At 34.2% G+C, this 15737-nt stretch overlaps 1 protein-coding gene and 1 non-coding gene across 3 annotated transcripts; one reads left to right on the top strand and one right to left on the bottom strand.

The window, feature by feature from the left end:
- Window positions 1-2939: 2939 nt before the first annotated feature.
- On the top strand, window positions 2940-3023 carry TRNAL-CAA. The gene has a single exon. It is a non-coding gene; the product is annotated as a tRNA-Leu (tRNA).
- An 8023-nt stretch (window positions 3024-11046) lies between these two features.
- LOC110736201 (extensin-2-like) lies at window positions 11047-13036 on the bottom strand. 2 transcript variants are annotated; one of them, XM_021916362.1, is made up of 2 exons: window positions 12250-13036; window positions 11047-11976 (listed from the first exon to the last, which is right to left on the bottom strand). In XM_021916362.1, exons 1-2 carry the CDS (start codon window positions 12916-12918, stop codon window positions 11353-11355), a joined length of 1293 nt encoding a protein of 430 aa, XP_021772054.1. In that variant the 5' UTR covers window positions 12919-13036; the 3' UTR covers window positions 11047-11352. The 2 variants fall into 2 exon arrangements, with proteins under 2 accessions (XP_021772054.1, XP_021772053.1); XM_021916361.1 differs by having other exon boundaries at window positions 11047-13035.
- Window positions 13037-15737: the final 2701 nt, after the last annotated feature.

The following is a 15737-nucleotide window of genomic DNA, read 5'->3' as shown; positions in this document are numbered from 1 at the left end:
TTATTCGACCAACTTTTAAACTTGTAGCTAGTGATCAGGATCCAATCAATATGACTCGAATTCATGAATAATTTATGAGCTTGAATATTGATGCTCAAATATGAATTCAGCTCAAAAAATGCTAGAGCTGAATTAAAATGTTGAAAATCATGAATTATTGTAAAAGCTCAAGTTGCTTGAGTTAGATTCATAAAATCAACGGTCAAACATAAAACTAATCACATAATTTCAAAAAGAAATGGTGATCCAATTTTAACAACTCCAAAACCTTCTAATTTTAATTCGATTTTCAGGAGTTCATGATGTCATTTACAATTGACCAATTCTATCTGTAAGAATTCGTCAATATATATATATATATATATATATATATATATATATATATATATATATATATATATATATATATATATATATATATATATATATATATATATATTTTATAGTGCATATTGAATTGCTTGAAAGCATTTAGTTATGGACTATAATTCTTGTTTTACATAGTTTTAAGAGGATTCACAAAAAGAGAAGGTTAAAAGGAATTTATAACATGTGGACATAAGAAAAAAAAAATTAGCCGATGTCAAAAAGTTAGTTACATACTTCGCCAAATTAACTAAACTTACTAAAATTGCAAGCTTATACATGATCATAATATAGCATATTGGTCTTCAAAAAAAAATATAGCATATTGATTTTATGGATCACTTTTAATTTGCTCAAATAATAAACTTCAAGCTAATCAACCCAATTTTCAGAAATTAAAACATACTCAAATAAGAAATAACTTTTACATACATAAATACGTAATAAGCTAAATCTACTGATTTCAGAATTGGTTTAAAGTCAAACAGTATTTATTTGTAATGAATTAAGGTATGATTTCCCTAAGGGTCTAACAGACCATTTCTCTTCGTTAAAAAATAAAACATAGAAAAAAAAAATTGTTTTAAGGTCATGATCATGATGTACGTTTACGTGGACCGATTCTAGATGTTGTACTTCATCTGATTAGTTTATGTACGTAGTTTTGAGTTTTGACATAGTAAAAGAGCAAAGATAAAGGTAAATATAGAAAATAAGTAATTCATGTGTCATCTTCGTTAGATATGTTTTCATATGTAACGTGAATGGACAAATAAATAAAAGATGACTTAATTAACAAAACAATCTTAAATATGAATTAAGGGGTTGTACGTGATCAGCTATGATATAATATATGTTTTTGAAGGTTGAAATCTTCAACGAAAATCCAACAAATGTGACAAACCCTTCACCAAATCATATGATATGTTAGCTATATAAATGAGGCATATATCTTCCAAGTTAGAAGCAACATTCACAAATAGCCTGCACACAACACGAACAATGGCTACTTCCGGGCTTATTATTTTTGCCTGCGCCTTTACACTACTTCCATTGCTCACTAATGTAGCCGCAGGGTCATACGACAACTACAAAGATCGATCTCCATACTACTCACCCTCGTATTCCATAAAAAATCCCTCCATACGAGTACAAGTCTCCACCACACTACGATTATTACAAGTCCCCTGAACCATACTATTATGAGTCACCACCCTACAAGGCGTACAAGTCCCCTTCGTACTCCTACAAGTCTCCTAAACCTTACAAGTCCCACGAACCCTACAAGTCCCCTTCGTACTCCTACAAGTCTCCAAAACCTTACAAGTCCCACGAACCCTACAAGCCCCCTTCGTACTCCTACAAGTCTCCTAAACCTTACAAGTCCTACGAACCCTACAAGTCCCCTCCATACTACTATTCTCCGTCCTATTATAAGTCTCCTCAACCACACTATTATCAATATTCACCCAAGTACTACGACTACAAGTCCCCTTCGTACAAGCCTCCATCCTCCTATGACTACAAGTCTCCTCCTTATTAATTAAAATTGCCCATCATATACCGCCCTACTATAATGATCGCGAAGCTACATATATATACTCACTTTCGTATGTACACTCCTACAAGTACATGCCGTGAATTTTATATAAATTATGAAAAAAATAAGTCATGTTGTTTAGTTCCTCAATATGTTTACTCATTTACTAATGCTTGGATGTTAAGATTATAAGTAGTATGTAATAAATATGCTCAATTTGTACCGTGTACTTGGTTGTATAAGAAATAATGAAATTAATTGAGTTCATGTATGTATTACATTTCTGGATTTATGATCTCGTACGTGCTACTAGTTTATTTTTAAATGTCTTCATACGTCTTTTGCTGTTGCATGCTTCAGATCCAAACTAATAATTTCATGAAGAAAAAATATGTACAAAGTTTACAAGTTACGATTACATGGTAATAGTATTGATATAGTCGTTTCTCAATTGATCAAGAAATAAGGAGATTAACCACAAATAGCATTAACTTTGTCTAGGCGATCATAAATACAAAATGGAAGAGTAGTGTTAATTAGAGGAAGTGTCCTTCGATCAAGATAAACAATGGAGTTCTAAATATATAAATAAGATTGATTAAAGTGATCATTAATTTGGTTATATTAGGGATCGTAGTGTTTTGTTAGAAACTAACTACCGCCTGTAGGCCATGTATTTGGACTTACTATTATAATAACCGGTTCATAAACATGAAGTTGGATCAAATGCACATCAAGCCTATGAAAGACATGGTGGACCATAGGGTTCAGGGTTGTACTAAGTCCATAAAATAATACCCAAAATATTTAAAAACCCATACGAAGTATTATACAGTATACAAAGTTTTTTTTTTTCATACATCTATATACAAAGTATTTATTTGTAAATTTTGGATTTTTTTTTTTTTTTTTTTTTTTTTGAAAACTATAAATTTTACTAATTGTATATCTGTATCTATAACCGACTTTTACAGGTTTATCTTTAATGATTGTTGTAAATGCATAATTTAATTAATGGTAATAACATTAATTAGTCAGGATGGCCGAGTGGTCTAAGGCGCCAGACTCAAGTTCTGGTCCTCTTACGAGGGCGTGGGTTCGAACCCCACTTCTGACATTTTTTTTTGTTAGAATGATTTTTTGAGTATGCAATTGTACTGGTGTAATGGTGTTACTAAATTAATTGGAGAGATTTTCTAATACTTTGTAGTAGTATTTTGTTTTAATCCTACGTTATGAACTAATTCCATTCAAACTTATTAATCCTTTTAAAAACCTATCTAAACTCATTATATCTGAAATAAATGGAAAAAGAAGGTTGATGGAACATTGCATGATCTAAATAAAAAGCATACATTGCTTATCAACCGACAAGTTGAAGATAGATAAACTTTACACATGTATAAAAGTATAAAATTATAGTAATTGAGTCGAACTTTTAAGAATAGAGATGTGGATGGCATGATCGAAATAGTATGTATATATATAAGTATGTAGTGGATTCCTAGTCACAACAAATTAGAACTCACAAACGTCAAAACAAATATGAAATATGCAGTTCGTTATGGATAAAATTTATCGGTGGAACCACACACATATTAATATATTATCATTATTACCTAAAATCGAATTTTTGAGGAATTTAATTAAATTTGCTAGACAAGTATATATACCTACAAAAATAATTCATAGAAACATAGTTCGGTCTTTTTTTTTTTTTTTTTTTTTTTTTTTGAAACCACGCGAAGGGTGCCTTGTATTGATAACTTGTCCATCAACACTTTAGGGGACCTCACAAGGGCAATGGTTCTCTCATATTTGTTCTACACCAAACAGAATTAGACAGGCTAAATTATGGGCAACAACATTCCCATCCCGTCTAACATGGCACCAAGCAACAGAATTAAAGCAAAGGCAAGAAGAAAGAATATCATCTAACATACTATCTAAATCAGTTAAATAAATAGACCCCTTGCATAAGCGCTTAATAAGCACTTGATTATCAGCTTCATTCGATGACGATGTCAGTCAGTCCGTGGCTCTTAGCTAGCTTAATGGCAAGAGCAGCAGCTTTACCCTCTGCAATGAGTGGCGTCCAATAGGCCCTAACACGTCTTGAGGCAGCAAAGATGACTTCCCCCTTCCAATCTCTTGCAACAACCCCTAAACCCACGCAACCATCCTCACGCAAAGAGGCATCGCAATTCAGCTTAATGATCCCCTTAGGTGGAGGTTTCCACACCTTCGAGCTGCTACCACCTGACTTATTTATGCCCCCATAAATCTTTTGAGCATACTTATGACAGTCAGCTGCGAGGCGAGTGACTCGGTCAACTATCGTAGGGTGATAGGTTTCCTTGCCATTGAAAATCATTTCATTCCTCCTACCCCAAATATACCACATAAGAATCACGCCCCTACTCACTTTCTTTGCTTCCAATTTGCCCCTAGATTCAATCAATTCCAGAAGGGTCATACCAGAAGGCCACAAAGACGTTTCTATGCAATTACATTCAAGCCATAGGTCTCGAACAGTAGGGCAATCAAAGAAAACATGTTGTACGGTTTCAGGCTTACCATCACACCGTGGGCAGTCCACAACTTCAGACATATGACGATAATGGAGGTAAGAGCGGACAGGTAGCGTACCAGTGCAAATGCGCCATAGGAAACGCCTCACTTTCGGGGTGACATCAAGCTTCCAAATATCAACCCAAGCCTTGTGAAAACTATCGAGATTGCAAGACATTCCAAGCATGTATGCCGACTTGACCGAGTAAACCCCATCCATAGAGAAAGCCCACGTCATAGCATCCGGTCCCAATTTCGAAGATAAAGGAATGGAGAGGATAGCCCGAACATCATCAGGATTAAAAATCTGTTCTATGAGATGAACATCCCAATCACATGCGCCAAAATCAATTAAATCGCTCACCGAATTAACTTGATCAGAGCTCTGGGATTTATTATACCTGCTGTCCCCATTGACAACCAGGGGCGGACTTGGCCTTGTGCCTGGTGGGTCAAATGACTCACCAGGGCCCAAAAAAATTTCTAAGTCTTTTTTTTTTTTTAAAAAAAAAAAAAAAAAAATTATTAGTTTGTTAATTTTAGTCTTGTCAATTTTAAGCTTGTTAAATGTTAGTTAGTATTGTAATCTTGTCAATTTTCTATTTGGATGATCTTTGTAAGTAATTTTTTTTGGGAATTTTGGTAAATTTTTTTTTTTTTTTACATATTTGGTTATCGATTGTGAGTTTGTGACTCACCGGTCAGAAATTTCTGGGTCCGCCACTGTTGACAACCCGAGGATCTTCCTAAATTTTTACCGAGGTTCCATTCCCTATTCTCCATAACAAACCTGCCTTCACAAGGGCCTTCGAGGACCAAATACTCCGCCATGAAAAGCTACCACCAACTCTAAGACTTGCCTCAGAAAGGATTTATTCGGTGTTGGGTATGGCCCAAATTTTATAAGCCCATTATATATAGATGAAGTATATTCTAGAAGCTTCCTGAAAAATTAAGAAAAGATTGTATTTGATTTTTCTAGAGTTATCTACAACCTTAATATTTCCTAGAATATTTCAGAGAATAATTAAAAGTGGAAGCTACTAGAATAAGAGCCATAATTATGGGGAAATTCCCATAAGAATCTAGAAACCTCCATCCGCACCTATAGATATAGGTCAAGGGCATTCAATAAAAAAAACAACACAACACAAAAACACGTACAACACAAGAAGCCATACCAAACACAAGCCTTTCTACAAAATATTCTCCCTCCTTGTAATATTCTTATACTGAGAGTTCTCTTGTAATACTCACCCTCTCAAGAGTTCCTGTACTCTCCTACTTTCAAATAGTGGAATAAAAGTGCTTGTTGTTACATAAAATCGTGTGTTCATTTATATTAATTATCTTGTCAAATTATCAATCCAATTTATACTTCTCAATCAATCACATCTTCGCTTCTGTTGTGCACTCACTAACCCTAACATTCAGAAAATACTGCTCTCTGAGCACTTTGCTTAGGAGAGAATTCGGGCAGTTAATAATCCTCGAAGCTTGTCTACCAAGGAGAGCATCGTTAAAGACCCTTAGGTCTCTATATCCCATACCACCACACATTTTGGAGTACAAAGGTCCTTCCAACTCTTCCAATGAACCTTTTTTCGAGTTGCATCATTGCCCCACCAAAATCGAGCCATCATTACATGAATCTCATCAATTACCCCAACTGGAATTTTATAGACCCCCATAATGTACGTCGGAACAGCTTGAATCACCGATTTGAGAAGAATCTCCTTCCCTGCTCTCGATAAAAAAAATTCCTTCCATCCCACAATTTTTTCCATATTCTGTCTTTGAAGGCCGAGAATACCATCTTCTTTGATCTTCCAATTATTGTCGGAATTCCCAAATATTTCTCGTGCTTATCGACTCGTCGCATAGCCAAGACGCTCAATAACTCCTCTTGCAAAGAGTCACTCACCTCTTTACTTTACTGAAAGAGACCTCTGATTTTTCATAATTAATTTTCTGTTCGGAAACTTGTTCGTATGTGTTGAGTTTTTTTCCGGTCCTCAACGGCTAGCCCTGGCAGTCTGGCACCATGGATAGTACCATCAACTAAAGCATTCCGGATCAAACCTAAAAAAGCATTTGCAACAAGAATAAACAAGTATGGAGAAAGAGGATCTCCCTGCAGGAGACCCCTTGAGGGGGAAACCGAGCCACATACACCACCATTGACAATAAAAGAGTATTTAACTGTAGTCACACAATCATAATTGTCTCCACCCATCTATCCGCGAGCCCCAAGTTCGGTCATGTTTGGATTTGACTGAAAGTTATTATGATAATTGAATTTTATTTTTTTTTTTCTCCCCAACTCATCATGCATGCATTTTATTGTTACTTCAAGAAAAGTCACAATTTTTACAATGAAATTAACTATCAAATTAAAGTACTGTTTATATAAATTAAATTAGTAATTAGATTTGTTAGATCCATAAATAATACTACTAGATATCTAGATCATGTATAATGAATTACAAAGATCAACTATGTTTGGACTTAGACGTGTTTAAAATTATTTTGAGCTAATCTTACACCGATTCTTCGATTTTTGGATTGGTTATATTATTTTTATTGGTATTAACCAAAAAAAAATTGTAGCTTTACACATATAGTACAGGTCTTTGATGAAGTTTAACGCTCAAACTTGCATTGTTATATTTTGACTTTTAAAGTTTTTAAAATTAATTATTCTAATTTTTTTTTCAATTTAATTTAAAAATATTATTTAGTTTTTATTATTAATAAAATTAAAAATCAGAAAAATAAATAAAAAATTTTATCAGGAAATAATGTAGATGATATTTAATTAACATTAATATTTAAATATAATTCAAAATTCATTAAATCTTAACGGTTTATTTTTAAAAACTATGATTTTCATTTTTTAAACGACAACCATAAAATCATCCTTTATTGTGTATACTTATTATCCGAAATTATTTGTTACATTAATTAGTAGCAAAACATCAAATTAAACTACCCGTAATATCGTATGAATATGACATTTAATTTTGGACGGTACGAAGGATGACATTATATTAGGTAACTGAGTAGACCTTGACCTTCCACAATCCAACATCGATCATGCAATGCCTAGAATTTATACGTATTCTTGAATTATAGATTAGTTGTACGTACGTACGTACTGCTATGCATGACAGTAAGACATATGAAGTGACTTTTCATGAAACAATTATTCATATTTATTTCATGCCTAAGAAACTTGGACAAAAAGTTACTGATTACTAGCTAGTTCAATAAAGTCTTAAATTGATTATTCCTTGGCTAAACCTATATGTTAAGACTAATCTACAAATGAACAAATAAAATTGGAGTTATAACTGGAATTATGTGGGAAAAGATGTTACTTAAGATTACAATCTATACTATATACTAAAGTAATCACCAAATAGGACACTTAGCACAATTGTATGAAAAATTTTCCCTCCAAAATGCTAATTTTTTTATTTAAATGAATTTGTATCAAAAAATAAATAAATAAATAAACAAATTAATTAAAATTACTTTAAAATAAAAAATATTTATGTAACATACAAGAAATTTAAGGATATACATTCAATAAATTTAAATTTAAAAAAAAAATAATAAGTTACATACTTGTAAGTCATTGTTAATCAATCTTACCATTATTTTATGTGGATTGCTAAACATCGCCCGCAAATCTCCACATAAAGCCCACAAACTTATATTGAAGTTACAATATTACCCTTGACCTTAAAAAAAACACAACCTCAATAAAAATCAAAGTACGGGGATGTCGAGGCTCGTGGCGGCAAGGTGGTTGGCTAGTGGCGGCAAGATAGTGGTGGCTCGTGGCGGCAAGGTGGTGGTGGCGCCAGGTCCGGCAGCCACGTCCACCGGCGTGGCGTCTGGGCAGGACGCCCAGCCACGGTGAGTGGCGTTTGGGACAGGCGCCAGTCACTGTGGTTGGGCGTCCTGCCCAGACGCCAGGCCGGTGGACGTGGCTGCCGGACCTGGCGCCACCACCAGCCACGGGCCGTCCTGGCCAGGCGCCCCAGCTGCCTTAAATTTTTTTTTTTTTAATTTTTTTTTTTTTGGAAAATCAGAAAAATTTTCTAATTTTTTTTTTAATATTTATTAATTTTATGTGTTATTTTTTATAAGTCTAGTATATATATTTTTAATAAAATCAAATAAAAAACATAAATTTCCACATCCTAAATCAAAACATAAATTTAATAAACATAATTTTAAAAAATAAAAAAAAAGGCAAAAAAAAAAAATTTAAAAAGTAAGGGCGGCGTCCAAACCAGACGCCAGTGCACTGGTTGTGGCGCCTTGCCTGGACGTCCTTGCCATGGTTCCGGCGTCCAAACTAGGCGCCACCTCGTTTTCCGTCGAAGACGACGTATCTCCGGTGACCCTCGCCTCTCCGGCCTCCCTGGGCAACCCAGTACGACTCCACATTTGTTAGATCGAGATTTGTTCACTTTGGGTACGATTTTAGAAATGGGCAAAATTGTCAAACCATGTCTAATTTGTGGGCTTTATGTGGAGATTTGCGGGCGATGTTTAACAAATCCCTATTTTATTTGATGCGATCTTACCATTATGAGTCTATGCATTTGCACAAGCCTTAAACTAGTAAACTAATAAAGACCACACGATTTTAATTATTGATTTATTGTACTCCCTTCGTGTTTTAATAAATGTTACATTTACCAAATACGACCGTATTTAAATAAGTGTTACACTTCCTTTTTTGGCAAAAAAAACTACATTTTAATATTATATCTCTCTCCTCTTATGGTCCCCTCCTAAACCCACTATAACTTTTTTTTTTATTATTATTTCTCTCCTCTCACATTTATTACTTTTCAATAAACTATTAACTCCACTATTTTTCTTTTCTAATTTTTTAATACTCCAACTATCCCACTTACCTCTTAGTTTATTTAAGTCAATTAAATTGTCTATAACTATGTGTCGGTCAAAGTATAACACTTATTAAAATACGGAGTGAGTAAGTGGTTTTTTTTTATTTAAATAGAATTAAAGATGAAAAAAGGTATTTATTTTATATAATATACAGAGGAGTACTTATTAAGATTTTCAGAATAAATTGAGATTAAATACTGTTTATTAACGTTAAGATCTAATAACGTTATCAAACATCAATATATACACTAGATTTGCAACATATATTGTTGGTCCTATATTGTTCGATTAGATTTCCCGTTGAAGTACTGAGCAGAAATCTTGGTAAATAATACAGCAGAATTTTGACACCACCCTAGGAAGTAGGAGCCTGGCCATGTAATAATTTGTTTATGATTATCTCAAATTAAACCTCCCAATAATTTCTAACTAAGCTAATTATATCATGGATCATTGATTGTCACGACATTTAATTACTATACTTAATTTCTTTGTTAGTGCAAGGTTTGTTATGTGATGGCTTATGCAATGATGTATGACAAGCCTCAAAACTCGTATATTAATTAGAGATTAACGTTTTAGTTCGTCGGATTCATAGCCTAAAGTAACATATGCCATAATAATTGAAATGATAAAATAATAAAATGCGAAAAGAGAGGAAGCTTTAAGCCTAATAATTCATAGAAAATAAACTTGTCTTACACTTACAAGTTGCTCTCTAAGATGGAGTTTTGCTATTTAGCACAAAAAGTTTTTAGAAAAAGGCACGTCCATTATTGAGCATACGTTATTGTCCTAATGATGCACCATATATAGTGGAATTAAAGTACATACAAACAATGACTAAAGAGCAAATTTGATGATATAGAAAATTCACATAAAATTAAAATAGTATGGATACATATTTCCATTGACTAAGTTTTATTTTACTATCTCTATCAATGTTGAATTAGTGGTTTGTGTCCTCACTCGATCGTCGCCCCAATAATTCGTGTAATTACTATTTTTAATATATGCAGGAAAATAAAAGTCAAGTTGCTACATTTAATGAGAAACAAGGGATTATTATTATTATTATTGTTGTTGTTGTTGTTATTATTATTAGAGGACCAACCAATCAAAAGCTTAATAAGCTAATGGTTGAAACCCATAATCGGTTTATATACATTATCACGCCTCCTCACATAAAAGCTCGTTGGGCTTGAAATGTGGATGGTAGCATAAGCCCCACCATACCCAATGTTTTAATATTCCACTCTGAAAGGAAGGGTGCATGGATGGGATTCAATCCGTGACCTTTGTGTTACGCTAGCTCTGATAGCATATTAGAGGACCAACTAACTCAACCAAAAGCTTAAGCTAATGGTTGAAGTCAAGGATCAGTTTATATACTCTATCAATTATTATAAATAATAATAAGGGTTACTGAGAGCAACTCATGTTTAGTTCACAATTAAAACAAACTTTAATAAGCTTTGTTAAATTGAGAGAAAATTAGGTTGATTAAAAGCACCGTAATAATGTTTTGTAAAACAAGTTTAAATAAATCAAGTTTTGAGGATAACACCTTGAGAAGATTTCATAGTGAGGGTGATCAAGGCATGCATGAATAATTTCAATAAACATTTGAACTACAAGATTGCGAAACCAGATTTTTTCTATAAATAATGACAATATTATCGTATACATTAATAACAATAGCTTATACACGTTGAATCAAACACATACAATATATTAATATTGAATCAAAAATCCCTTATACATGAACTAAAACCAAACATTCAATTGATCTCTAACATATGATGGTTGCCCCTAAGATGTCGAATCAAACACTTGTTCTTGTGGCAGCTAGCTAGCTTCATTCAATACGATAGTACGTACGTCTTCTAATGTATACTACGTACACTTGAACATGCACTTTTTTGATAGCATGTAATAACTAGCTAGTAGTATGGTGGTGGAGGAGAGGTGTAATAGTATGGACTCGGTGGTTTGTGCACTGGTGGAGGTGGTGACACGTACACGTATGGCGGAGGTGGTGGAGACTTGTAAACGTATGGAGGAGGCGGTGAATGCACGGGTGGTGGAGGGGACTTGTAAATGTAAGGAGGTGGTGAATGGGACTTCTTTGGAGGAGGGGGAGATGTATAGTGGTATGGAGGTGGAGGTGACTTCATTGGAGGAGGTGGTGATTTATAGATGTATGGAGGAGGTGGTGATTGATAGACGTAAGGAGGAGGTGGTGAGTGTACGGGTGGTGGTGGTGATTTGTAAATGTATGGAGGAGGTGGTGAATGCACGGGTGGTGGTGGCGACTCATAGATGTAAGGAGGAGGTGGTGAATGTACGGGTGGTGGTGGTGATTTATAGATGTAAGGAGGAGGTGGTGATGAGTGTACGGGTGGTGGTGGTGATTTGTAAATGTATGGAGGAGGTGGTGAGTGTACGGGTGGTGGTGGCGATTTATAGATGTAAGGAGGAGGTGGTGAATATACCGGTGGTGGTGGTGATTTGTAAATGTATGGAGGAGGTGGTGAATGCACGGGTGGTGGTGGCGATTTATAGATGTAAGGAGGAGGAGGTGATTTGTAAATGTAAGGAGGAGGTGGTGAATGTACGGGTGGTGGTGGCGATTTATAGATGTAAGGAGGTGGTGGTGATTTGTAAATATATGGAGGAGGTGGTGATTTGTAAATATATGGAGGAGATGGTGAATGTACGGGTGGTGGTGGCGATTTATAGATGTAAGGAGGAGGTGGTGAATATACCGGTGGTGGTGGTGATTTGTAAATGTATGGAGGAGGTGGTGAATGCACGGGTGGTGGTGGCGATTTATAGATGTAAGGATGAGGTGGTGAATGTACCGGTGGAGGTGGTGATTTGTAAATGTATGGAGGAGGTGGTGAATGCACGGGTGGTGGTGGCGATTCATAGATGTACGGAGGAGGTGGTGAATGTACGGGTGGTGGTGGTGATTTATAGATGTAAGGAGGATATGGTGAGTGTACGGGTGGTGGTGGTGATTTGTAAATGTATGGAGGAGGTGGTGAATGTACAGGTGGTATTGGTGATTTATAGATGTAAGGAGGAGGTGGTGAGTGTGCGGGTGGTGGTGGTGATTTGTAAATGTATGGAGGAGGTGGTGAGTGTACGGGTGGTGGTGGCGATTTATAGATGTAAGGAGGAGGTGGTGATTTTACCGGTGGTGGTGGTGATTTGTAAATGTATGGAGGAGGTGGTGAATGTACGGGTGGTGGTGGTGATTTATAAATATAAGGAGGTAAGTGTGTGGGTGGTGGTGGCGTTTTATAGGTGTAAGGAGATTGCGGGGGAGGAGACTTAATGTGTCCATGGTGTTTGTATAAGTGACCTTGATGGCCGTGGTGAGGCGGAGGAGGGGAAACATACATGTATGGTTCCATGGCTTGAACACTAGTAAAAAGCATGCATAACATCAAGGTAGTGTATCCAAGCCAAGGCAATGGCCTTGGCATTCCTTGGTTTCCCATGTTTTGGTGCTTGTTTTTGGGAATGAGTTGCTTAGCTTAGCAGAGTAAGTGGCAATATATAGGAGCGTAGTACAAGAATGTTAGGCTTTAGTAGTAGCTCACATAATGCATACTTGGAAAACAGCCTGGAAGAAGAACGTAAATAATACGGAGTAATCAATTAATAAATCAACCTTTAGAATTGTTCAAACACAAATTTGATTGGTTGGTTCAATGTTTGCAGCCGTGGCTGGGCCCTAGAGATTGCTAATCAATGTATCAAGTTAGGACTTGGGAGTAGGTAAGGTGCGTGGCCTTTGATGCTTGTCTCAATACCTAAAAAAAACAAACATATTCTGATTCGTATGTATTTTCGTCTATTTTCTTAAAATTGTCCCATTTTTCGCTTTACAATATCTCTTTGAAATTTCTCATATTATAAATGGTTATTATATGATGTATCACTATTTTACTTTCTTCATTGTATTAAATGGATTGGAAAATTTACTGCACATTAAAATAAGCAATAATCAGGCTCAGGTATTGAATACAATCTTGTGATTTAATTTAGTATGATAAGTTTTCTTAAAATAATAAGACATGATATGTCCCACTTCATTAGGTCTATCTTTTATTAAGTAAATAAATACCCATATTTGTTTTACCCTTTTTATTAAAAAAAAGTTGAAATATCCCATTTAGAGATGCGCGAGTAATCTTCCATGAAATTGGACCTTGACTTGTCAGTGTATTTGGGTTCTTGTTACTTTACTTTATACTGTATTTATATTCTACTCCATATTACTTCGTATTAATACACATTATATTGCAAATTTGTAATACCTTAATAATTTTTTTTGTAAAATAAGGTATGTAAGATATAATCATCAGGAAGAAAAATTAGTGTAATACATTAAATATTTTACTAATGCAGCATACATTGGTATATGATAAGACAACCTCCAATAATCTTGTGCTTCAATTCTTCACATGATCAATGTAGACATTTGAACCAATAGCACTAATAAGATTGAATAAGACTTAACTTGGATACACATTTTCTAAAGGAGAAAAAAAATACTAAAGAGGATCAGGGCATTATTGTAAATTGAACTTATATACGGTACTATATTCTTTATATATATACAAGCACCGACTTTCTCGTCAAGGTCATTTATTCTAAAAATATACGAGTACATACCTAGAAATGCAAAAAAAAAAAAAAAAATTACTTTTAATTTTATCGCTAACGTTTTAATGGCAATAAATTACTAATTAATCACATGCAACAAACAACCACATTCTAAATTTAGCATTAAGCACATTAAGATGATTGTTATTTTGGGATCATTCTTGCCATGAAAGTCAAAATCCAATAGCTAGGCTATTCATGCAAAAGAGCCAAATTTAATGAAGGGGTGTCCTCAGTGCAACGTTTTAGTCGTTGTATTACGATAAGAAAATAATTTGTTTATAGAATTTTTAAGTTTTGGATTAAATTATGGAAAATTTGAAAAATACCACTATCTATTATTGTCATTTTGTACAATACCACTTCAAGTTTTTTTTTTTTAATTGTATTTTACCACCTAGTTTTACCAAAAACACTAAAAATTACCACCACTTTAACCCAACCTTCCTAGATGATGTCATGGTGGGTCCCAATAACCACATCCCTTTCAATTTCCCTCTCTCTTCTCCCGAATTTTCCCTGTTCTTCCCTCTTTCTTCTCTTCTTTCAAATTTTAATTCTTGTGGAGTGGAGGGCTGACCCTTACTGGAAAATCACCACTACCATGTTAGTGTTTTGGCCCCAATTTCATGTATTAATTGTGTGAAAAATTTCTTATCTTATTGTCCAAAAGCTACTGGTTTGCAGCCTTATACCAAATCCTTGCAAATAAACAAATCAAATTAATTAGCAATTAATCGAAAAAAAAAAACAAACCAATTATTCATCCAATTAATCAATTCATAAAACCCTAATTTCAATTGAGAAAACCCCAATTTGATTTCACTAACCCTAATTAGACATGATTTTCCCCTCGATTTTGAATTGTCAATTCAGTGGAAGTTGTAATTGCATAATTCTAACCCTAAATTGCGACAAATAATTAAAATTTGAAAGAAGAGAAGAAAGAGGGAAGAACATGAAAAGAATCGGGAGAAGAGAGAGGGAAATTGAAAGGGAGGTGGTTATTGGGACCCACCATGACGTCTTCTAGGGAGGTTGGGGTAAAGTGGTGGTAGTTTTTAGTGTTTTTGATAAAATTAGGTGGTAAAATACAATTAAAAAAAACACTTGAGGTGGCATTGTACAATAACAATAGATAGTGGTATTTTCAAATTTTTCTTAAATTATAGTCATATAATACAGAGTACACTTTCTATTCATATTGATCTATCTTCACTTTCTATTCATATAATCTATCTTCACTTTCTATTCATTAATGTTTTTTTTTTCTTATACTCGTATCTAAATTACTAGTTACTGTTAAAATTATAACAATTTGACTAACTTAATAGTAAATTGAAAATGCGAAAATAATAATTATGAAATTCAAAATTTGTGATAACTAGCTTTTCTTTCTTGTGGTAAGATATAATTAAAATTAAGCTGGGAAGTAAACGTTTATGGGTATAATTTTGGTAATGAGTGAAACTAATTAATTCAATTATTGTACTATACATTTTCAATTTTCATAAATCATGTTGAGATTGATGAATAGACTAATCCACTTGTTTCTCAATTTCTTTAGTATTTTGTTTTTTATACTTGTTTTTTTCCTATAGATTCAATTATTTGGTCTTACATTGTGCGCCTCTTAGAATCCACTACT

This window comes from Chenopodium quinoa, unplaced genomic scaffold (assembly GCF_001683475.1).
Source record: "Chenopodium quinoa cultivar QQ74 unplaced genomic scaffold, ASM168347v1, whole genome shotgun sequence".
Classification (NCBI taxonomy): domain Eukaryota; kingdom Viridiplantae; phylum Streptophyta; class Magnoliopsida; order Caryophyllales; family Amaranthaceae; genus Chenopodium; species Chenopodium quinoa.
Note: the sequence above shows the minus strand (reverse complement) of the source record. Positions and strands in the feature narration are given on the sequence as shown.